Genomic DNA, 25,050 nt, shown 5'->3' on the forward strand with positions numbered 1-25,050 from the left:
CATGGAAATTATGAATTTAGTGCAGTTTATTCAGAAATGTGAGATATGCCTCTTGAAACATTACAGCAAAGCAGTTCACTCTAAGTGTAAGGACTGGCAACAGCAATAACTACAACAGGGCAACAGATAGTCAAATGACAGGAAGCAGGGATTACAAGGAGGACAAGAGAGAAGATATGTGTCTACAAAGCAAGCCTGGATGGAGAACAATAAGATAAAGGAAAGCCAGAAGGAAAGGAGTGATCAATATTCAGGGCTATTTAACCAGATAGGAGAGACTCCTGCCTACTTAATGCATTTACTCAGAGTGTGCCACTGAATATTACACAGAGTAGACTAGCATGGAAACTATTTGTATTTGGTTAGGAAAGACCACTTTATATATAGTTTGAGAATAAAAGCCCTTATGGGGCTGAAGCCGCTGACCTCTCAGAGAGTGGAGAAAAAAAGACATCAGCCACATCAGCTTCCTCCTTTTACTTCAGTAACTCAAAGGCAGGGTCAAAAACACTATCATTCGTCAGAAAAAAAATAAAAATAAAACTCTACTTAGATCCACCTTCCAGCCACAGAAAAGGACTGTACTCAAAAGGCAGGAACACAAATTCAAAATGCTGTAACACTTATCTCCAACATCAAATCGACACTCCAAAACTTCATTCTTGCATCTTCAGACGTCTTCACTTCTTTATCATACGTCAACACTGTTAAATACCCTGACAAAGGCTTTGATTCTCAAACTATATATAAAGTGGTCTTTGTAATTTTGGGACTTCCAGTTGTGTGGGTACTATCTGGTTAGCACCTGGTTGGTCTGAAAGCAGAGTCCTGTTCTTTCTAGATGTTATTTGCGCACCATTGAGATTCAGTGCTGGTGCCTAGACAAATATCTTGGCAAGTGAGACAGGATAAAAAGCTGGCCTAAACTGTCTGGATACAGTAGTTATCCAGATACAGGGACTGATTCCACAGTACTGAGATACCTTTTAGAACCTACCAAAGCCCTGGTATTCCTTCAGATGTGGCCCAGTGTTGAATACTGGATCCTAAATCAAATGCAGCATTGGGATTTCCAAAATCACTAACCACAGTGGGCTCAAATTTGACCCAGAATTGTCTAGTCAATTCAAAATTGAATGTTGGAAAATCACGGCATTGTAAATGCTCCCTTTTAGTTGATCATGTCCTTTAACAAAACTTGCACAAGATCAACCTGAGCACAGGCAGCTAAAGTGAACTGTTGAAGTTCAAACCAGGTGTGGTGAATGGGGAAGTGAGGTAGATATGGGCAACACATAATAATACCTATGCTCAAAACCAGGCAGATTGAGTCCAGACTATTCTTTTCACAGCCAAACCTAGTCAATGGAAATGCTAGATTATAGAATGTTATTTCATGACATTTCTTTTTAATGCCTATACATCTCAACCAACACTTGAGATCCTCCTTTCCAAGCTTGTTTTTCAACAATTCAAGACATCTGTGCTGTTTATTAGAACAAGTATAGACATGGACCATATCTTTCTCTGTATAACTTATATTCTACAATAAGTAAATATTGACTTGTGGTATATCAAATTTAATTGACCCAGCAGTAACTACTAGCTGAGGTGAAGCTGAAGTCAATATTTACAATGGGGTTAATAATGCTTGATATTGTATTGACCAGCAAAAAAAGAACAGAGTGAACTTATTCTGTGTACAGACCACAGTATAATTTATGTGCATCAGAGAAAACCTTTGTGTCTTGGAAGCACAGACAAAAACCACAATTTTGTCTTCATAACAGACAATTAGATTCTTGCAGCTGCGGGAAAAGGTATTTGTCTGATAAAACCTTTCAGAGGGGTAGCTAAGTTAGTCTGGCACAACAGAAATGAAGGAGGCTGGTGGCACCTTACAGACTAACCAATTTATTGAGGTCTGATAAAGTGAGCTCTAGTCCTTGAAAGCTCATGCCTCAGTAAATTGGTTAGTCTATAAGGTGCCACCTGTTTCTGTCATTCTTGTTTGATAAGAAATTGATGATTTCTGGTGTCACAAAGACAAGATATAAATATTCAGCACAAATAACTCAACGTTCAAACAGAGTAACGTGGTAGATGGTGGCAGAAAAAGACTAACTTTAAAATTAGGTTGCCCTTCTGTTAAAAAACAATTGATCTAAATCATTGTTAGAACATTCATTTTCCTATCAATAAACAAAAATCTGGAACACAATTCCACCTCAGCTTAGACAAAATTCCTTTTTACTTCTCTTTTTAAAAAGTTTTAAAGACATATTTTTTGTATTTTAAAAGACAATAATTTCTAGTTTATATTTTGTTAATTTATAATTTTATCATCTCTTTGTTTTTCTTGAAAATTTCTTATATCATGATTTTTCCTTATCCATGACAGTATTTTATATCTTTCTTTTATACCATCATTTTTTGTATAAGGGCATGCAAGATCCCAACTGTTGCCCATAGCATTAAGGGCCTGATTCTGTATAGGATGCCAATATCAACGGCCATCAATTGCCTATCAGTCAAGCCTCGGTGTCTTATTCAGAATCATGTCTACACTCCCGAACAGATGCCTTAAATGTAGGCCAGTCTTTTACCCAATTGGCTACTGTTGATGAAAATTCAATCCCGTATCAATGAAAACAGCATCTATCGCAGTATAAATCACAGCGCCTTTTACAAAGGTGCGCTAGCGTTTTTAACGCATGCATCGGATTAGCGTGCACTAGCTAAAAATCTATCGCCTGCTCAAAAGGAGGCGGTAGCGGCTAGCGCACGGCAATTTAGCGCACGCTATTCCACATGTTAAGGCCCTAGCATGGTGAAACACGATCGGTGTTGAGGAAATATTGGATTTTTATTCATTTCACGTTGAGGAGTTTTGGACAATTGGATATTTTTTGTTTAAGTTCAGCAGTTTTTTCTTGTTTTTGGTGATTCACATATATTTTGCTACTACTTCAAAATCAGCTAATCAACCATGGAGTAACTCATTGCGAGTTTGTCAGCACCTGCAACATTTAAGAACTTGCGTATTTTCTTTTTCATCTTGTGAAGATATGTCAATTGATCCTGGATTTTATACCTCTTATTTGAAAATCGGTATCATCTGAATCCAGCTAAGTACTTTATACATTTTTCAATCATTGTTTTGCTATTACTAGTTGATTAGGTCAGTTCAGTTTCAATAAGTGTCAATAAGGTTGGTAGGCAGGTGAGTGCAATGATGTAGAAGCTATACATCTTTATTCTACAAACCTGTTGGTTTTGAATAAGATATCACACTGAGCACTCTAAATAATATTTTATTGTTTATTTTTATTAATTTTGATTAGACTATATATTATTGAATTCACTTTATTTGACATTATACAACATTGGTGAATTTATTATTAAAAATTATTTCTCCTATATATTTTTATATATTTTGTAAAAGGAGCCCCATGTGTTTAAATCACGTTAAAGGTAAAATCTGTAGACACCTCTTCGAACCTCAGATTACGGTGCCATGTGGTAGCATAACACACATCGACTCACATCCTCACAGATTCCTTTGTTTTAAGTGCAATAAGCCATGTAAAGTGCTTCTGTTAAAGTGCTATTCTCTTATGTTCATAACGATGTTGTTTTTCAATTGGTTTACTTAATTAATTTAATGTAAGAACTTACCTCATATTGTAGAATGCAGATACTACCCCTTCCAATGCATTTCAGAAACTTTCTTTAGAATTGGGGCATTATCAATGGTTAAATCATATTAACTTGTTAATTTCTTGACTATTGTAGTGATCTACTTGGACTGCATGCTACTTTTTTTTTTTTTAAGTGCGTCCCGATTGGCTGACAGACGGCAGTAGGACTCCTATTACTGCTTGTAATTGGGACACACGTTTCGAGGATCAGGCCCTGAGTGACATCATGCATAAGCTATCTTGAAAAGAACACTTCTAAATACACTGGAAAAAAAGGCATTTTAAGCATATCTACAGCTAGAAGTATTATAGTGCGTAAGATATCACATTTAAGGATAAGTGAACTCCTTGTAAAGAGGTCTGCAAAACATAATGATGAACCTGTAAAAATATGATATACGGTCTGATATTTAATCACTGGAAAGCAGCTTGGATAACTACAGTGGTCAGTGCCAGGCTGAATCCAGTGACCGGCACTGAATACCTAGGGGTTTTCTTGGTGCTAAAATGTTAACCTGCTGTCAATATTCAAAACTGATCAATTACAGCTTTAAGAAATTGTTGTTGAAAATCAAGCTGGGTATAGACACATAGGGCTCCTTTTACTAAGGTGCGCTAATGTTTTTTAGTGCACGCTAAACAAAAAATACTAATGCAAGCTCTATGGAGGCGTTAGCGTTTAGCGGGTGCGGTATTGTAGCGTGCGCTAAAACCACTAGCGCACCTTAGTAAAAGGAGCCCATACTTTTGATCTGTCTTTCCTAACATTGTTTGGGCATTTTTGTAACATTTTAATAAGTTATTGAAGAATTTGTAGGTTTTGTCTACACATGATATTATTTTGAATAATGATTTGTATTGTTTTTAATCTATGTACGTATCTATGTACTCCAGGCGGTATATTAAGTTTTTAAATAAATAAATAAAAGATTAAGTTCATAGTGGTCAAAGATAGGACTGTAATTTATGTGATCCAATTTTGCCGCTAAACTTAGGGCTCCTTTTACGAAGCCACGTTAGCGGCTTTGTCGTACGCGACTTTTTATCACGTGCTAACCCCCGCGCTAGCCGAAAAACTACCGCCTGCTCAAGAGGAGGCGGTAGCGGCTAGCGCAGCCGGCAGTTTAGCGCGCCCTGTTACGTGCGTTAAACTGCTAACGCGGCTTTGTAAAAGGAGCCCTTAGCTATTCAGCTCAGAAAATTGCCATTTATCACACGATATATATGGTCAACTTTTAGCCATTAACTGCAAATATTCAGCAGAGATAACCTGTTATTTCACACCGAATAGTCACATTTAACCGGTTAAGCGCTATTTGATCAGTCAGTGTTATTTCTGGCTGGGTAAATAGTGCTGAATCTCAGTCAGATTGTGACTAATCCTTCTAATGAACCTCTCGTCAAGGAAGTCCCCATCATCTATTAGGGGAATATGGAGAAAATTTGATACTGCTCCATGAAGAATCTGAGATTGTGACAAAAACACAGATGGTTAAAAAACTTGCATGTGCAGATCAAATCCTGAACTTTAGAGAAGCAGGTAAATAAGAAATATATATTGAACTATGGCCACTGTATAGATTAAGCTAAAATAAGCACACTGTATCATAAATAAAACAAATTGTTAACCGTCTTTGGCTGTATATTATTTATGTTAACCTGTAACCCGTTCTGAAATTGTTGGGGAGAATGGGAAAGGAAAACAAAATAAATAAATGTGCTTAAGTTTCCCCCTACTCCCCCACTCAGGAAATATTACCTTATACTCCTGAATGACTCCATTTTGGTGATCTGAAGGTGGAGGATCCCAGGAGACAGTGATGCTTGTGCTATTGTGGTTGCCGACAGTCAGAACTGTGACAGACTGTGGAGGGGCACTCGGAACTAAAGTGGGTAGAAACAGAACAAAGACATTAATCCAAGCTGCTAGAGCATTAATTTTGCTAGAACAGTGCAAGTGTAAGCAGGGAATGGGCAAAGTTCATAATCCCTATGGGCCTAGCTGTGCATACATGGTCGGGCTCTGACAATTTTGAAAAATGTCTTTACAACATAAAGCTCTGTGCTGAGAAAACACAATGCAGTAGGTATGGCACAGAAAATCAATGTAAACCACAGTTACAGCTTTTTGTCTTTCTTTTTTGTTGCTTAATATAGCAAAATGTTGAAGCTGTCTTTTTTTCTTCCTTAGAACATCAATCTGACAATGTAAATTTGCATGCGTACAGGAAGCACTTTACCATTAAAATTTCAGTACCACTGTTGGCCAAACTTCAAGTATAACTGCAGAAATTGCAACATAGGTTATCACAACATTTTGCATGGATTTCTAAATATCTGCCTCAGATTTCCAGGAATCAAGCATGAACCTCCCTTTATGTCATTTTAAGGGAAGCAAGGTAAAGCCAGATCTACCATTAGGTAATTGCCATGGAAGAGTCAGGGGCATTCCAAAAAGATGCACCCATAGTTATAGAGTACTGTCTCAGCACACCTAACTTGGGTGCCAGCCTTTACACCAGGTTTCAACAGGTATAAGTCTGGCACTTACAGTTAGGCGTGAATATCAGCACCAAGCCCTATTCTATAAAGGGCATGTGCCCTTTATAGAATGGTGCTTAGCACCAATTTTATTTGACGTCCACTTTTAAGTGCCATTTACAGACTTTCTCCCTTGCTGTAAATGCTCACACCGACATTCAGGAAATACATGCATAAATTATAGAACTGTATACATTATGCAAATGTGCCCTGACAATTGCTCTGCCCACCAGCAAAGATTGTGCTGTCGAGGACATAAATATAGTTACAGAATAGTGCATTGTCAAATTATTGTTATCTTTATGCATATCAATAACACTTTATCACAAATTCAACTCATCTTGCTGTACGCCGTAATGATTCTCTGACGAAAACTGCGGGATATAAGAAGTTGTATTGTATGTACACATGGAAATAACTAGAATACTGGCATTTGCATGGGTACTTGCCACCTAACCTTAGACAGTTTCTTATAGAATTACTTCCTATGTGTGAGGTCAAGATTAAAAAACCCCCAAACATCTCTAGAATCTGCTATCTACATTCCTGTACCTGATCTGCTCATTCACTTCCCAAATTAGACTACTACAACTATTTGTCAAACTCTCTTGATTCAAATCTCACCGTCTCTTAATCATACTGAACTTACTCAGAGTGCCTTCATCCCCAACCCCTCATTCACTTTCTCCCCAGATTTTGACTGAGTACTTTCATAAGGTTCAGAAGATTAACCCTGAGTTCTCAACTAAGTCACCTCCAACTCTCCTTTCCTAGTCCATTTTGTCAACCTTCCTTCTTTTTCTGAGATCACTTTAGAGGAAACTGCACATTTTCTTTCCTCCTCTAGACTCACTACAGTACCTGTTTCTCTGATCCTACCCCCACCCATCTAATCAGCACAATCTTTCCTACTGTGATCCCTTCTATCCCTAATATCCTCAATCTTTCACTTTCCACTTCAACTGTTCCTGATTCTTTCAAACATGCTGTAATTGCACCACTCCTCAAAAACCCTTCACTGGACCCTACGTGCTCTTCTGACCATCACCATATCTCCCTCCTCCAGTTTTATCCAAGCTACTTGAAGGTGATGTTTACCCCCACTGTCTTGACTCTGTATCTCAAACTCTTCTTAATTTACTTCACTTTGGCTTTTATCCTCTACATTCAACTGAAATAGCTCTTGCAAAAGTCTCCAATGACCTGTTTGTGGTCAGATCCAAAGGCCTCTATTCTAGCCTCATCCTTCTGAACTTATCTGCTTCTTTTGACACTTGATCACTGCCTACTCCTTGATACACTGCCTTCACTTGGATTTTAGGGCTCTGTTCTTTCTTGATTTCCTTCTTATTTCTCCCATCACATTTTTAACGTGTGCACTAGTGGATCCTTCTCCAATGCTATCCTACTATTAGTTGGTGTACCTCAAGATTCTGCCTTCAAAACTCTTCTTTTCTCCATCTATATCTATTCCCTTGGTGCTCTGATCGCTTCCCATAGTCTTCAGTATCATCTTTATACTGACGACTCCCAGGTCTACCTCTCCACATCAGAAATTTCAGCAGAAATATAGGTCAAAGACTCAGCCTAGCTGACAATGATGCCTGGATGTCTCACCACCATCTGAAACTAAACATGGCAGAAACCCAAATAGTAGCAACATTTATAGAATATTGTGGTTTATAGAATATCACTTTTTTTGGTGCTGACTTTTTAGGCACAGTATACCGAATTCCCCCCTCTATACATAGCACTGTCAACCATATGAATATTTTTTTTTTAAATTATGTATTTATTGATATTTGTTAACTGCCTCTCAGAAGAGATTCACCCAAGGTGGTCTATTTATTTGGGGGGGATTTCTTAACCATATATATATAAAGATGCTCATCCAAGGGAGTGTATTTATCTATTTATTGAGATGTACTAATCAAATTTATGAACAGACTCATTCAAAATGGTGTAGTTATTTACTTATTTATTGGGATTTTTGTAACCTCCTTTCTACAGAGATTCACCCAGAGTGGTGTATGTAGTTATTTACTGGAATTATTAACTGCCTTTATGACGAGATTCACCAACGATGTTTTATTTATTTATTAGGATTTAATTGAAATGTTTAGATTAGATATTTCAAATTATTCTCTACATATACTCCTGAAAATTAACCTCAATGAATCTAAGATATGTGCGGAATATTCCACCTTTAAAAAAACGCTTAAGACTAAACTATTTGTTGACGCTTATTTCTAATATGACATGATATTTTTTTCCCTGAAACTATCTCATTTTCCCTGAACTTAAGGAAGATGAGTGTTTATTGAAAATATTGTAAAGGGCATTTTTTTAATGCTTTATGTGTGATGATTTTGGACTGTCATGCTTTAGTGTGTGTGTATTTTTATGTATATTATCTTGGAAATCGCTAAGATTTTGGGCGGTATAGAAACTTTTTAAATAAATCCCCTTGTTCCTAGTGTGATTTTCCCTCCTTCTGTCCTATCAAGATATTGTAGTTCCTCCCTCTTCCCTATAACTATCTTACCCTATTGCATTTTATGTTTGTCTATGTAATGTATCCCTCTTTCTTTATATTTAATTCTTCCCCCCCCCCTTATTTTTATTGTATACCGCTCAGTATTATAATGAGCAGTATATCAAAACTTTAATAAACCTTAAAACTTGAAATAGGCTATAAACAAAGGAAGCTAGGGTTCAAATCCTGCTTCTGCCACTGAAACTCCATGTGACCTAGAGCAAGTCACTATCTCCTCAGGTGTTCCTTTAGATTGTAAGCTTTTTTTATGTTACATGAATACTTATCAACACTACAAACACTCATCAGTACAGTAAAAACGGATAAGTATACAGTATACATACACATGCATGTTAACATCAGAAACCATTTGCTTGCTTGCCATTTATCTAAGTGATACTCTCTCTAAAGACTGGCACCAGGATATAAATTAAACCACTTGCCTGACAGCTCCACAGCTATTAAATAGACTACACTGAAAAATAACATTTTTTAAACTTTTTCCTCATTTCCCTTGCTGCCCTGTTCATGACAGGTCAATTATTCCAGCGTTCAGCATCTTCCCACAAAAGTGCAGAGACCTGAACTGCTGCTCATCTTTCCCAGACACGACCAAGCGGGTTTCCATTTGTTATCTACATGAAGCCAAAGAGGAGGGAAATGGATGGTTACCATACTGTGACAAATGTTCAATGCCAGCAGGGAGGTGGATCTTAATGGTTGCACTCCCACACATTAGAACTTTTTGCTGGTAGGGATCCTAAATTCTGGCTTTAAAAAGTCTGGATTGCATCAACATTTAATAAAGTATGTTGATTTTATTGACATCCTCGTTCTACAGTATAATCTTAGTGCCTACATATAAGTACTAAAAGTGTAGAATACTAGCCCTTATGCGTGTGAATGTAGCATTCTTGTGTGTAAGTGCTAAGCGTGCACTTAACTCATACTGATTTGCACACACTGCCTACAGTATATACAAATCTCTTTCCTGAAAACCTGACTGGCAAGGGGAAACTCCAAAAGCAACCTGGGAAACCCTGTTCTAGGGTGTGCATCTTCAGAGGGGGCTTAGATATGGGTGAGGCATGGGCTTGTCAGGAGTGTGCCCAGAATATGCACATGTAGGTTACAGAATACCCACGTGTAAGTTAGAGAACACCTGCATTTACAAGTGCATGTGGCACAGTTAGGTATCCACATTTACACCAGCCTTTGAGCTGGCATAAGTGGGGCATGTAAATGGTGCATATAAATGCAGTTGTGCATTCATACAAGCAAGGGGGTGTGCACAGGGGTTGGTGCATTGTGCTATCAAACATTTACATACGAAGAGTATAGAATACTTGCCTTTACATGCTGACCTGGGTGAATGGAAAGATTGGTAAGAAAATGAAATTATGGCACTGTGTGCGTGCAAGGGCTGTGAGCTGTTTTTAAGAACTGCTTTGAATCAAGAGCCTCTGAGGAAGCACTCATGTAAAACAGGTGGCCTCTGTCAAAGGGCGTTCTTTTGTTGACTATATTTCTGAATAAATTGTATGGAATTTGGAAAGCCACATTGAAACATACGGTATTATGAATTTAACTCATAGAGGAAATTATAATGTAGAATTTAATAAAAACATTTGCGGGTTTCTGACCAATGACTGGAAACCGAGCCATGGAACAGACACATAAAGAAAACCATATCGGCCGATATTCACAGCTATTTAACCAGCCAGGAAAGACCACTGAATGGTTAAATAGAGTGTTTGTGGCTATATGCAAATATTCAGAAGGACTTTGGTTATCTCTGCTGAATATTTGCATTTAGCGCCTACCACAAAATTGGAGGACTTATGTGGTAAGGTGCCAATATTCCATGTCTGACCGCATAAGATAACTGGTTAAATCAGGGAGCATAAATAGAAGTCCTATATTAAACTGGTGAAACTTAATCAGTTACGTTTTAGTGGACAAAAATAAAACTGGTTATCTCGCGTTGACTATCCCAGGTCTTTGGATTTACCGGTGACTGTCTAAGATATGCGACGTAGCTGGTCACCACCAATAATCGGCAGCTTGCTTGCTTGCTAAGTTCGGTGGATGAATACAACCACCTAAAGGGGTGGCATAACTTTGACCATTGAGACTGAGCCGGCTAGCTGCTGAATATTGGCATAGCTGGCTATGATCCAGCTGCCCAAAAACAGACTGGAAATTCAATGCCGGGGACAGGCTATGGCACTCACACTACGTTTCCGGTATCGCCACAGACCGCAGGAGATCATCAGTGATCTCTTGTGGTCTGACTATGAGCCTGATAGTGTCTGTTGGCATCTGAGGTATTTTCCTCCTTTTTAAGCAAATACATTATTGTGGACAATTGAACCTTGACCCTAGCATGTAAATACTCTCTTATACTAGTATTCTATAATGGAAGAGATATGTTTAAAGAATTTGCACACAGTGCACACTGCACTCTGGCCTCTAAATTTGGGTGAACTTTATTGAATTGACCCCATATTATAATGGAAAACATCTACAGTGTTAAAAAAAAAAAACCCACCCAAAAACTGCTGAAGTAACCTACATTTCTTTTTTAATCAAACTACCTGCTAAACATGAACAAAAAGTGGAACTTTAGCACAAGCAGCAGCAGCAGAGATAACCCTGCAATAGTCTGTATTCGATGCAGTCTGTACTCAATACTTTTAAAACCAATAGGAGGAAATTTTTTTTCACTCAGAGGATAGTTGCCAGAGAATGTGGTAAGAGCAGATAGCGTAGCTGGTTTTAAGAAAGGTTTGGACAAGTTCCTGGAGGAAAGACATGGGGGAAACCTCTGCTTGCCCTGGATCGGTAGCATGGAATGTTGCTACTCCTTGGGTTTTGGCCAGGTACTAGTGACCTGGATTGGCCACCGTGAGAACGGGCTACTGGGCTTGATGGACCATTGGTCTGACCCAGTATGGCTATTCTTATGTTCTTATGAGATTCTACTAAAGAAGCAGTTTAACTTTTTTGCCTTTTCCCATTTAACAGGAATGAAAATATTGCAGCAGCTAGCATCTGACTCATATCGCCACATTTCAGCTCTTCTGCTGCAGCACCAGCTCATAAATGGTGACCTTTCCATAGGCCTCAAAATGCATAAACAAACTGAAAACATTTTCTGTGCACCCTCCTAACGTTGGAAGATACAGCTGAATACATTATAAATTTATTGCACACACATTACATTGTGGCTAGCCAGATGGGTTCAGTGTGCCTCCAGCATTGTGTTAGGAAGACTGAATGCATTAACTGGTTAAAATAAATGGAGGCATAAAATAAGTAATGATATGGGCAAAGGTTGGGAAAGGTGAGAGGAGTCCCCAGCGCCGTTGCAAGGGTATTAGGTACCCTACACAACCCTTCAGCCTTGTGCTGCTCCTAAATTAACTATTAAACCTCTAGGGTCCGTCTGAGATTTAGATAATTAAACTCAGCAGTTATTATTACCTCAATAGCATTTCTTCTGGAGAAATTCTTTAAAATGCATAATTAGAACATAACAAAAGTCACGCTGACTTAGACTAAGGTCCACTGAGGCCAGTACGGCCTGCCTCTCATATCATGGGTATCCAGCAGATCCCCAAAAAGGAAAATTACAGTTTCTTATAACTTATTTTAAAGGATAAGCAATGACTTTCCCTGTTTTACCTGGATAATAATTTATTTGACTTTTCCTCTAGGGCATTGGTTCAGGGATAAGAGAAAAAAGATGGGATACCTCCCTTATGAAGCAAAGATAAAAAGATCAGGCCTCTTCAGCTTGGAAGTCTGAGAGAGCTTATGATGAAGTTTGTAGAATCACAAGTAGGGTGAAACAGTGAAGCAGAGAACAGTTGTGTAACCTTTCCAATGATACTAGAATAAGTTGTGGTCAAAGCAACTAACATTGCAGGAGATCTGCACTAAATAATCATGAGAGAGATTTGCAGGCAGTGAAGCCAGTGCATACAAATCTCTCTCATGAATATTGATTGTGGATATCCTGAAAACCTGGCTGCCTTGGGAGCCTCCGGGATCAGCTTTGGCAACTACTACTCTAGAGATGTCTCCTAACCCTTTTTGATCTCTGTTTTGTTAGTTGCTTTGACCACAACTTATTCTAGTATTATTGAGAAGGTTACAAAACTGTTCTCTGCTTAACTGTTTCACCAACTTCATCATCAGCCTTCTTAGTCTTCCAAGCTGAAGAACCCTAATCTTTTTATCTCTGCTTCATAAGGGAGGCATCCCATCTTTTTTCTCTCATCCCTGAACTTTTTTAGTTCTTATATGGATAGAGTATGGCATAGTGGTCAGCACCCTGAGGTTGTGGGTTCAATCCCTGTCACTTAATCCTCCACTGCCCCAGGTAAATTAGATAGACTGTGAGCCCATTGTGACAAATGGGGAAAATACTTGAAGTACATGTACATAAACCGCTTTGAGTGTGGTTGTAAATCTACAAAAGGTGGTATACAAGTTCAAATTTCTTTCCCCCCTTTTAGATGGGGAAACAAATCTGCATACAATACACAATGCGTGGTTGCACCAAGGACCTGTACAGAGTGGCACAATGATATTCTCAGTTTTGCTCTCCATTCCCGTTGAAATAATTCCTAACATTCTACAGTGGTACCTTGGTTTATGAGCATGATCCATTCCAGGAGCATGCTCGTAATCCAATACGCTCATTTATCAAAGCAAAGTTCCCCATAGGATATAATGGAGACTCGGACAATTTGTTGCTACTGCTGCCATCGACCGACATAAACATAACAGAACTGGGGCTCTTTCCACAGCCGAACCAACCTCACTGGGGCCTTGCAGCTTTAATTTCTTTTTTGTTCATTTTGTGCCGTGGGTGCCTACATTCATGCCGGCTTTCTCTTCTTTCTTGCCGCAGTGCTCGTTCAAAGCAACGGGCAGCAGTTCCCACGTGCCCCCCGTGGCCGACCCGGAAGCCCTCCCTGTGCCGCGGTGCCTACCTTCATGTCGGCTTTCTCCTCCTTCTTGCCGCAGTGCTCGTTCAAAGCCGTGGACAGTGGTTCCCACGTGCCCCCTACGGCCGACCTGGAAGCCCTCTCTCTGACGTCGCAACATCAGAGGGAACGTCTCCAGGCCAGCCGCAGGAGGCATGCAGGAGCTGCCGCCTGCGGCCCCGAGCGAACACAGCAAGGAGGAGGGAGCCGGCAAGAAGGCAATCCTCCGGGGGCGGCAGAGGGAACAAACGCATTGCCCTGGAGCGGGCCGCACGGGGCAGCAGGTTGGACACCCTAAATGGCAAAACTGAAGTGGAAGAGAATCTGAGAGAAAATCTGCAGTCAGTGTGCGTGCATTGCCAGGTATGGAGCGGGGGATGCGGGATGTTTTACTTTGGGACACGCTCGTATAGCGAGTCAAGCTCGGTTTACGAGTCACAGATTTTACAAATGTTTTGCTCGTCTTGCAAAACACTCGTAAACCGCGATACTCGTAAACCGAGGTTTGACTGTATTTGCCTTTTTGGCAATCACAGCACTCCAGATCAAATACTTCAACATTTTTGCCCACAGTAACTCCATGGTATTTTTCTTCAGTGGTGATTTCTTTATTGCACTTGTCCATATTAAATGTCAGCTGCCATTTACTGAAGATGCCAGTCTCATAGTCTTAAAAAATCCTTCTGCAAATCTGCACAATCCACTGTAGTTTAAACGTCTTTGAATAATTTTGTGTCATCTGCTAATTTGATCACCTCATGCTGCACTCCTTCCTCCAGATCATTTAAACAGCACAGGCTTTGGTAAAGAACATTGGGCACTGTGCTGTTGACTCTTTTTCATGTATAATTAAAACTGACCCATTTAGTGTTACTCTGTTTCTGTCTTTTAGGCCATTTCAAGTTCACAAATGAGACTCGCCCTTTATGCTTTGACTTTTTAATTTCCTGATTAAGGAATTTGTCAAACACTTTCTGAAAATTAAAGTATGGTGGCTCACCTTTACACACATGAATGCATACACCTTCAAAAAATTATAATACCCACATACAGGTAATATAGTAAATGATGGCAGATAAAGAACCGCATGGTCCATCCAGTCTGCCCAACTGTACATGCTCTATAAATTAATAATTTAATTTAAATGGTCCTTTCTCTTAGATATTTTGGGGCAAGAAACCCAGAGTTCTGCCCGGTAGTGTGCTTAGGTTCCATCTACTGGAGTCTCCATCAAAGCTCACTCCAGTCCATCTAAACCATCCCAGCCACTGAAGCCCTCCCCAGCCCATCCTCAATTGAATGGCCATATCAGTCTGCCCAGTACTGGCCTTAGTTCCTATTTTCTGATTAGAGATTCATTCTTTATCCAAAACCATGCCGACTCAGTCCTATTAGGATGTTCCCATCTATAGGGGCTGTAATTTTATTTTTTTAGTATAGCTTTTATCATTTTGCCTGGATCTGATATAGGCTTACTGGTTTATAGTCTCCTGGATCACTACAGCAAGCTTATTTTCAAAGTCTCTCTTATTACTGGGAGCACATCATACTATTCCGTGTTCAATATTGGGGTCTTTTTAATGAAGTGTGGTACATTTTGCACTAACCATGTAAAAGTGCCTTGTAAGTGCAAAGCCTGCATGCTAACTGCAGGGGGCTTTCCCACCTATTATCATTCAGCAGCAGACAGAAAAAGTTTACTTCACAGTGCATGTACCGCCGACAGTGCCACCTGTATAGAGTATCACATTATTACAGTATTCACATTATTTAGGATGTGATAAGTGCATTTGTATTATCCATATGCAGTACCCCCGAAATTCCATATAAGGCGCCTTAAGCTGTATGCGCAAATCAGCGTACACAGCCTAGTTGTGTGCAAAACTGAATTGACCTAATTGGCACCGACAATTGGCAATTAACACCTCGCAATTGACCCTAATTGGCACTAAATAAAAGTTATGTGCGCAACTTCAAAAGCAGGATTCTATTAAACGTATGCACCAGTTTCAGTGTGCAAATTTGAAAAGGGGGTGTGAGCGTTCCTAAAAGTTATGTGCATTGTTCTAGAAGGGCCTGATGCATGCACAACTTAGGTGCATGAATTTAGGCATGCACACCTTATTGAATGGCGCTTAGCGCCATTCTAGTTGGTGCTGATTTTTAAGGTGCCATATATAGAATATGGCCCTAAGTGACTGCACATGTTATAAAGTACAGTCCATAATCATGCCCAACCCATAATTTGCCTGTATACCACCCTAAAGTGGGCTATAAAGGAAATTCTATTAGTTGGTGCCTAAGTTCAGGTGCGAACAGTGCAACCAATCTGCTTACTAGCATAATTGGCAGTTACATGCATAAGTGCTAGGTGCTATTCTTTCTTTTTTTTAACATATCTTTATTAAGAATGGCAAACAGCCCAAACAAGCAAATACAGCAGCAAAATAACAAAGGCAATACAGGAGTGTATGTAAATTGCTTAGCATGCAACAGTCAGAGGGATATACATGTGGGTGGGGCATGGGTGTGTTGCCAACTTATAGAACACTATCAGGTGCAAATGTTGAATGGCATATAGGCACCCTCACTTATGCAAGCCATTGACTTGTCATAAGTGGGTACACTTATCTTTTGGTGTGCTGATGCGGTTTTGCGCTGGTATTCTATAACGGCTTAGGCACCTATATGTAGACTTAGCCTCCATGCTGCAAGTATATGAATTAGCGCATATTGTCATGTCAATACAATAATTGTTTTCCCAGCCGTGTGCTGAAAGTCATTGCGTGAAAGGTCAGGTGCCAAGTGCAATAGTACAAGCACCCCTTTCTTTTATGTATATACGGCAGTGTCGAACAAACTTTTTGAAGCTGAGGCACGTTAAACTTGGGGCCGCGTCTGGAGGGGGTGGATGTTGATGCGATGATGTAACGTGCACGTATGGTGTCATCACATCGACATCTGCACATGTGCTGAGGCCCTCCAGATGGAGGCACATCCCGTAAGCAGTCACCAAAGCGCCAATGCCCTTCCTCCTTGCCAGCATCTCACGGCACACCCGGAATATCGCCATGGCACGAAGTTTGTGATACACTGATATATGGTATATATGCATAACTGAGGCCATTTTATATAGTTTTTTTGGGTGCAAAACATGTTTTACATGCTGCTAAAAACTGCATATAATTATATCTACATGTACACAAAAAGAAGGTGCACACATTTATATCTTCAGAGGAGGTACACGTTTGGGTGAGAGCATGTGTGCACTATTGGAGAACATTGTTCAAGCCTTTTTTATTTTTTTACATCTACATAGCTTGAGTAGTTTTCATAAAATAAGCATCTTTTTGGACTTATCATTTAGACACTCTTTTATATGATTAGCACCCATGAGGGCAATTTTCATAAGATATTTATCTAGATAAATATGCTGTTTGCAAACTGGCCTCCCTTTCCATGGCTAAAAGTGTAATACTTAGGGATTATTGGTTTGCTTTGACTGCAAATACTTATTGTCAGTCCTCAAAAGCTACAACTCTCGGTGATCATCTATTCTGCCTAATGGTTAAGCTGACCTTTGCATACGGCAGCATTGCAATGTCCAGGCCAAAATCTCAATGGCTCAATGATTAAAGTCCTTTTTTGAGACATTGTTCTTTAAAGTATAATGAAAGTGTCTCGAGGGGAAATTTATCTATTTGACTATGACCTAGAATAAAAAGCAAAAGGATAAGTGGTAGGAGCGTTTGATTTGGTATGACTTAAGAATGTAGTATGCTGGTTACCACCATCATGTTTCACACTGTTTAGTGCATTATTATTGAGCTGAAGGAATGCTATTTCCATAGCTCTTAGTGGGAGCATACCTTTGGCAATTCTTAAAAACAGTTATTTGACGAAATTAATAGATTAGGAAGTTGAATATATTTCTCGTCCTCAAATGATACATCAGAGAGTGGTCCAGAAATATCCCTATGTCCTATTACAATGGCTGCTACTACCATTAGCTTCCAGAGCTAATGCTTTTCTTTAGTTAAGCTGTATTCATCACTCTACTAACCTTCTTCAGTGGTGCGGGCAGACTTCAGTTCACTGTCCATTCCTTGGAACTCATTAAAGTAGGGCCGGACCTTGATGTCATACGCTATACCTTTCTTGAGATTCACTATGGTGGCACTGCGATCCGTGGGCACTTTTGCTTCCAGTGCTTGCCATGCAGAGGGGGACTGGAGACCTGATGTTTGGCGGTACATCACCCGATACCCCTGTATAAACTGGGATTGGCGATCAACCTGATAGAGACAAAAATGGCATCATCATCATCATCTCGCAAATGAAAGTGCACATTTTCCTGATTTGGGGTGGATTTTGGTTAGTTTCACACATTTATTTTAATAGTGATTTTTTTTTAACAAGAGTGCTAGAGCAGAATTTTTAGATATTCAGCTCAGAAAAGAGATGTCCATGTCTGCAAATCAGACATGGATATCAATTTCTCATGTTTTGCAGAACAGGATCTGCTGACATAGAGCCTGTTTCTAAAATACAAGAAAACAGACATCCAGGTTCTGGCTACATCCAACATGAAATGCCATTTTACAAACTGAAATGTCCAAACTATGAACAGGGCAAAACAAGGCCCATGGATGTCTGTGTGATGGCATAAGAACAGCCATATTATAAAATGACCACACTCATATCCATGCATAGGAATAACCTAATGAGCAAGATCCAGAGGTAGCAGATTCAAATTCCACAGTAGCTGTTTGCAATTTTTTCTTTAAATTATGAACTCTCTAAGGATAGGAAAATATCTTTGTGACTTCCCTTACTCCCTCCAATGGAGAACAGAGACCCATGTCCAATATAAATAAATTATAAATAAATATTGGGATTTATTATCAGTGGCATAGCCATCTTCACAGGGGCACTGACACCTTTCCTGCTCTCCACCCCCTGTATAACTCTTTAAATGTTTGCCGGCAGGTGCAGCATCTTCCACTTGCTGCTTGTTCCGGCCTTGGCTCCCTTCTGATGGTCGCGGGACCAGGACATAGAAACATAGAAGATGACGGCAGAAAAGGACGTGACGTCAGAAGATAGTTGAGGCTGGAACAAGCAGCAAGTGGAATATGTTGCTCATGCCGGAGAACATTTCAATAGTTACGTGGGGGCGAGGGGTGACAGACAGTGTGGCGATGTCAGGCACCACCACTCTGGGCGCCAACCTCCCTCACAATGCCACTGTCTATTATCCACCTTTATGAAGAGATTTACCTAATTCTCATGTTCACCACCAAAGTGTAACCCTGAGCAAGTCATTATTCCTACATTTCTATACCTAAAGTATTTAAACCAATCCATTGCATTACACCCACAGGGTGCATATATTTAAGTGCCTCTTACATACTTAAATTTATAGACTACCGACATTCATGTGGGTTAGTGTACACTTATGTGTATAAATGACAGTAGCATGCCTAAGTGCTATTTTATAATTACATACTAAAATGGGTTAGTGAGTAATTGTTAGGGGACATTCAAAGGGGAAGGGCCTGGGTGGGACATAGGCAAGGCCATCAACATTGCCAATTGTGTACTTACATATCCCATTTAGGCATTAACATTTATGCCTGCCATAGACCTGAACAGTTAGCTACCAACTATAGTCACATTGATGTCAACGTACCCTATTATTTTATAATGGAAATCACATGCGTTAAGTGCTGTTATACGATAGGTGCATTACCTTTTTAATGTTGGCGTGTAACTTGTGGTGCTCAGTTATATAATTGCCCCTTAGTATTCTACACACATTGGGGTTGATATTCAAAGCTATTTAAACTGCCAGATCCTGGCTGGTTAAATCACCTGCTTGGGGCTAACTGCTAATTTTCAATGGCACTTAAGTGATTAGTGCTGCTGAAAATAGCCAGTTAGCACTGAAATTTAAAAAAAAAACCCAGCTACTTTAGTGGTATGCCAGGGCAGAGTTGGCACTTGGCCAGTTAAGTGCCAGTATTCAGCCTTAACTGGCCAGGTTAACTACATAAGCAAGTCTGCCCACATAAAAGTCAGTCTCATCTTTATGCGAAAACCCATAGTTGGCTAAGTGCTGAAAATCACATTTAGGCCCCCTTTTACAAATCCCGACAGTATGGGCCGGCTCAGTAAATGCTCCAAAGCCCATAGGAACTGAATGGGCCTCGGAGCATTTGCCATGCGGCACTCGCCTGCACGGTTTTCTAAAAGGGGTCTAAAAGCTGGCTATGCGTTAACCAGTACCAGAAACTTGGAAATTCAGTGCTGGAGGCCGGACGTGGCCTGGCATCAAATTTCTGGGTTTAATGCCAATGGCCAGAAAAATACTGATTGTTGCCAGCTGAATATCCGGCCCCAAATTATTTATTATTTTTAAAAAATTTAAAAACTTTATTGCCCACCTAAACCTAAGCAGGTTCCAAAAAATACATACAAAAAAAAACCGACCATAAAATAAAATCCATAACATAAAATGCTAAACTATAACAGTATAACAGCTAATCATCCTGCATTTACTTCTTCCCAATAATCACTGCTTCTCATCCACCTAGTTATAAACACAGATGGTTTATTGAAGCCAGCCTGTCTACTGGCTAAACAATTACAGTAAAACCTTGGATTGCAAGTAACTTGGTTTGCAAGTGTTTTGCAAAACATTTTCTTAAATTCTAACTTGATATACAAGCAATGTCTTGCAATACAAGTACATACAATATATAGACATCACAACTGAGCTGATGGTTCTTCTCTCTCTGACACTGCAAGAGTGCAGTGACTTTACAATCTAAGGCCCAGAAATATCAAAGAAGAGACAAGTTAATCTAATATATTTTTTAATGAGTATAACTTATCGGCAGACTGGATGGACTGTTCAGGTCTTTATCAGCTATGACTGCTCTAAACAAGCAAAGTCTTGCAATACGAGTGCATACAGTATACACACACCATATCATCACAACTGAGCTGATGGTTCTTCTCTCTCTCTGACGCTGCAGGAGTGTAGTGACTTTTCTAAACGAAAAGTCTTGCAATACAAATACGTATAATATTTTGTATTCAAGTTTTGGGGTTGTGGAACGAATCGTCTGAGTTTCCATTATTTCCTATGGGGAAATTTCCTTTGATATACGAGTTCTTTGGATTACAAGCATGCTTCTGGAACGAATTATGCTCACAAACCAAGGTTTTACTGTATTTGGATTTTTAATTTATATAGTCTACATATAGTACTATAAAATTTGTGAACATTCTTTGTCCACTTTACAAGCAACAATACAACTATACTGCCTATACGTCTGCCCATACACCTGATTGCTTTGCTATATTTAGCCTTACATCTGACACTAGGAGAATAGCAGTTACTTACCGTAACAGGTGTTATCCAGGGACAGCAGGCATATATTCTCACATGTGGGTGACGTCATCTACGGAGCCCCAGCGCGGACAGCTTTTCAAGCAAACTTGATTGAAGTTTCAAGTTTGCACACTGCACCACGCATGTGCGTGCCTTCTCGCCCACTAGAGGGCGCATCCCACCTCGTGGTCCTCAGTTCCATAACTAGCAAGGAAGCCATCCCCGGGGAGGCGGGCGGGTTGTGAGAATATATGCCTGCTGTCCCTGGATAACACCTGTTACGGTAAGTAACTGTGCTTTATCCCAGGACAAGCAGGCATGATATTCTCACATGTGGGTGAACTCCAAGCCAACCAAAAAAGGGCAGGTGGGAGGATGGCAATTTAGGAAAACAGATTTTGCAAAACTGACTGGCCAAACCGGCCGTCACTCCTGGATAAAGTGTCCAGACAGTAATGAGAGGTGAATGTATGAACCGAAGACCAAGTGGCAGCCTTACATATGTCCTCCATCGGAGTGGATCGGAGGAAAGCTATCGAAGCTGCCATCGCTCGGACCTTGTGCCCCGTGACTCGACCCGGGGGAGGAAGGCCAGCCTGAGCATAGCAAAAGGAAATGCAAGCGGCCAACCAGTTAGACAGAGTGCGCTTGGAAACTGGATGCCCTAATCGATTGGGATCGAAGGACAAAAACAATTGAGGGACCTTCCGATGAGACCTGGTGCGTTGAAGGTAATACGCCAACGCCCTCTTACAGTCAAGCGTGTGGAGCGCCGCCTCGCCAGGATGGGAGTGGGGCTTGGGAAAGAACACAGGAAGGACAATGGACTGATTGAGGTGGAAATCAGAAACAACCTTAGGGACAAACTTAGGATGGGTGCGGAGAACCACCTTGTCGTGATGGAAGACGGTGAAAGGGGGGTCCGCAACCAAGGCTTGCAACTCCCCAATCCGCCTAGCGGAGGTGAGGGCAATCAGAAACACCACCTTCCAAGTCAGAAATTTCAAGAGGGACTTGTTGAGTGGCTCAAAAGGGGGTTTCATCAGTTGAGCCAAAACCACATTCAAATTCCACATGACAGAAGGAGGCTTAAGAGGGGGACAAACCCTGAGTAACCCTTTCATGAAGCGTGTCACCAAGGGATGGAGTGACAGAGGGCGTCCATCCAGAGGTTGGTGGAAAGCAGAAATCGCACTAAGATGAACACGCACCGAAGTGGTTTTCAAGCCAGAGTGCGACAAATGGAATAAATAGTCCAAAACCGAGGATACCGGAACCGATACCGGATCCAGGTGAAAAGACGAACACCAGGTGGAAAACCTGGTCCATTTCTGCGAATAGCAAAGCCTCGTCGAGATCTTGCGGGAGGCTTCCAACACCTCCCTCACCGATTGAGACAGGTCCGGAGGAGTCAGGGAACAAGAAACCAAGCTGTCAGGTGCAATGACTGCAGATTGGGATGTAACATGGATCCTTGACTCTGAGACAGCAGAGAAGGAAAGACAGGCAGAGGAAGAGGCTCCCTGGCACTGAGCTGAAGTAGCAGGGAGAACCAGTGCTGACGCGGCCACCGAGGTGCTATGAGAATCATCGTGGCCGTGGACGATTTTAGATGTACTAACGTTCGCATGATCAGAGGGAAAGGAGGGAATGCATATAGGAACCTCCCTTCCCAATCGAGGAGGAAGGCATCCGCTTCCAGACGATCCCGCGAGTACATCCGAGAACAATACAGTGGTAGTTTGTGTGTCTCCGGAGAGGCAAACAGATCCACCTGAGGCGTTCCCCAGCGAGCGAAAACCTCGCGCAGAACTGCTGAGTGTAGAGTCCACTCGTGCGGTTGCAGAAGTCGACTGAGTTTGTCCGCCAGACAATTCAGTTCTCCTTGGATGTAGACCGCCCGGAGGAAGATGTTCCGGGAGACCGCCCACTCCCAGAGGCGAAGAGCCTCGGAACAGAGGGGCCAAGACCCCGTTCCCCCCTGCTTGTTCACATAGTACATTGCCACCTGATTGTCCGTGCGGACGAGGACCACCTGGTCCTGCAATATGTGAACGAAGGCTCGAAGTGCTAGGAAGATGGCCCGCAGCTCTAGCACGTTGATATGACACCGACGGTCTTCTGCCGACCACAGGCCCTGCGTGCGAAGACCGTCGAGGTGGGCTCCCCACGCGTACTCCGAGGAGTCCGTGGTCAGGACCTTGCGAAAAGGAGGAGTGCGAAACAGTAGCCCCATGGACAGATTTGAAGAGTCTGTCCACCAACGCAGCGATTTCCGCAAAAGCGGGGTCACCGAAATGAGGCGAGACACCGGATCGCACTCCTGACGCCACTGGGACGCGAGGGTCCACTGAGGGATCCTCAGATGTAGCCTCGCAAACGGCGTGACGTGTACCGTCGAGGCCATATGGCCGAGCAGCATCATCATGCGCTTGGCCGACACCATCGATAGTTGAGAGACCTGGCGGCCCATCCGTACCAAGGCTTCCAACCGCTGGGTCGGAAGGTAGGAGCGCAGGCGCACCGTGTCCAGCACCGCACCTATGAATTGAAGAGACTGAGCCGGCCTCAACTGAGACTTTGGAAAGTTTATCTCGAACCTGAGAGTTTGCAGGAAGGCAATAGACTGTCGGGTCGCTGAGATAACCCCCTCCCTGGTCGGGGCTTTGATGAGCCAATCGTCCAGGTAAGGGAACACATGGAGTCCACGCGACCTCAGGGCTGCCGCAACCACCACCATGCACTTCGTGAATACTCGTGGGGACGCGGCCAGGCCGAAGGGCAGTACCCTGTACTGGAGGTGGAGGTCCCCCACCTGGAATCGTAAAAATCTTCGGCAGGCGGGGTGCACCGGAACATGGGTATATGCTTCCTTCAAGTCGAGGGAGCACATCCAGTCCCCTTCCTCCAAGAGAGGATACAAAACCGGGAGAGATAGCATTCGAAACTTCTCCCGGACCAGGAATTTGTTGAGCTTCCTGAGGTCCAGTATGGGGCGCAGGTCCCCGGTCTTTTTTGGGACCAAAAAGTAACGGGAGTAAAACCCCGTACCCCACTGGTCCTTGGGGACCGGCTCGACCGCCCGAAGCTTCAAGAGGGCTTTGGCTTCGGTCAGAAGGGTCGGTAGCTGCGAACGGTTGCAAGAGACTAAACTTGGGGGACTGTCCGGCGGCGAGGACACAAAGTTGAGCGAGTAGCCCTCGGAGACGGTCCGGAGCACCCAAGCGTCTGAGGTAATCCCGGTCCATGCCTCCCGGAAGGACCGAAGACGCCCCCCGATAGGAAGGGGTTCCTGTGAAAGTGCGGAGGGGAACCCGCCCCGTCCGCTCAGCCCGTCAAAAGGAAGGCGCGGGCTTAGAAGGGCCCTGCGCCGGGGCTTGGGTTTGTCCCCCTCTGCCTCGCTGAGACGGACGTCTCGGAGGCGGTCTCGAGAAAGCCGGGGTCGACTTCTGAGGGTATCGGCGCGGCGGAGGCCGGAAAGGTTTCTGCGGCGGGGGCCTAGGTTTGGGGCGGACCAGGGATGCTAAAGAGCGCTCCTGCTCCGACAACCGCTTGGTCGCCGCATCCAATGACTCGTCAAATAACTCGGACCCCACACAAGGCAAGTCTGCAAGACGTTCCTGCAGGTTTGGGTCCATGTCGAGGGTGCGAAGCCAGGCCAAGCGGCGCATGGCCACTGCGAAGGCCGACACCCTCGAAACCAGCTCAAAGGCGTCGTACACTGCATGGAATAGGTACAACCGCAATTGAGACAGGTTGGACATAAACTTATCGAATCCTGCTCTTTGGGAGTCCGGTAACGAGTTTCGATATTGAGGAAGGTCCTTCACCATACCACGCAAATAGGAGGAGAAGGTGAAGGCGTAATTTAGAACC

At 42.1% G+C, this 25,050-nt stretch overlaps 1 protein-coding gene across 1 annotated transcript in view; it reads right to left on the reverse strand.

Moving 5' to 3' along the window:
* The window catches only part of ROBO2 (roundabout guidance receptor 2), an 884,946-nt gene that overhangs the window by 94,375 nt on the left and 765,521 nt on the right, over positions 1–25,050 (reverse strand). Inside the window, 2 exon segments of the mRNA XM_033941714.1 lie at positions 5,461–5,585; positions 17,839–18,070. Of these exon segments, the coding sequence (XP_033797605.1) occupies positions 5,461–5,585; positions 17,839–18,070 (357 nt within the window).

The sequence above is a fragment of the Geotrypetes seraphini genome, chromosome 4, assembly GCF_902459505.1.
Source record: "Geotrypetes seraphini chromosome 4, aGeoSer1.1, whole genome shotgun sequence".
Classification (NCBI taxonomy): Eukaryota; Metazoa; Chordata; class Amphibia; order Gymnophiona; family Dermophiidae; genus Geotrypetes; species Geotrypetes seraphini.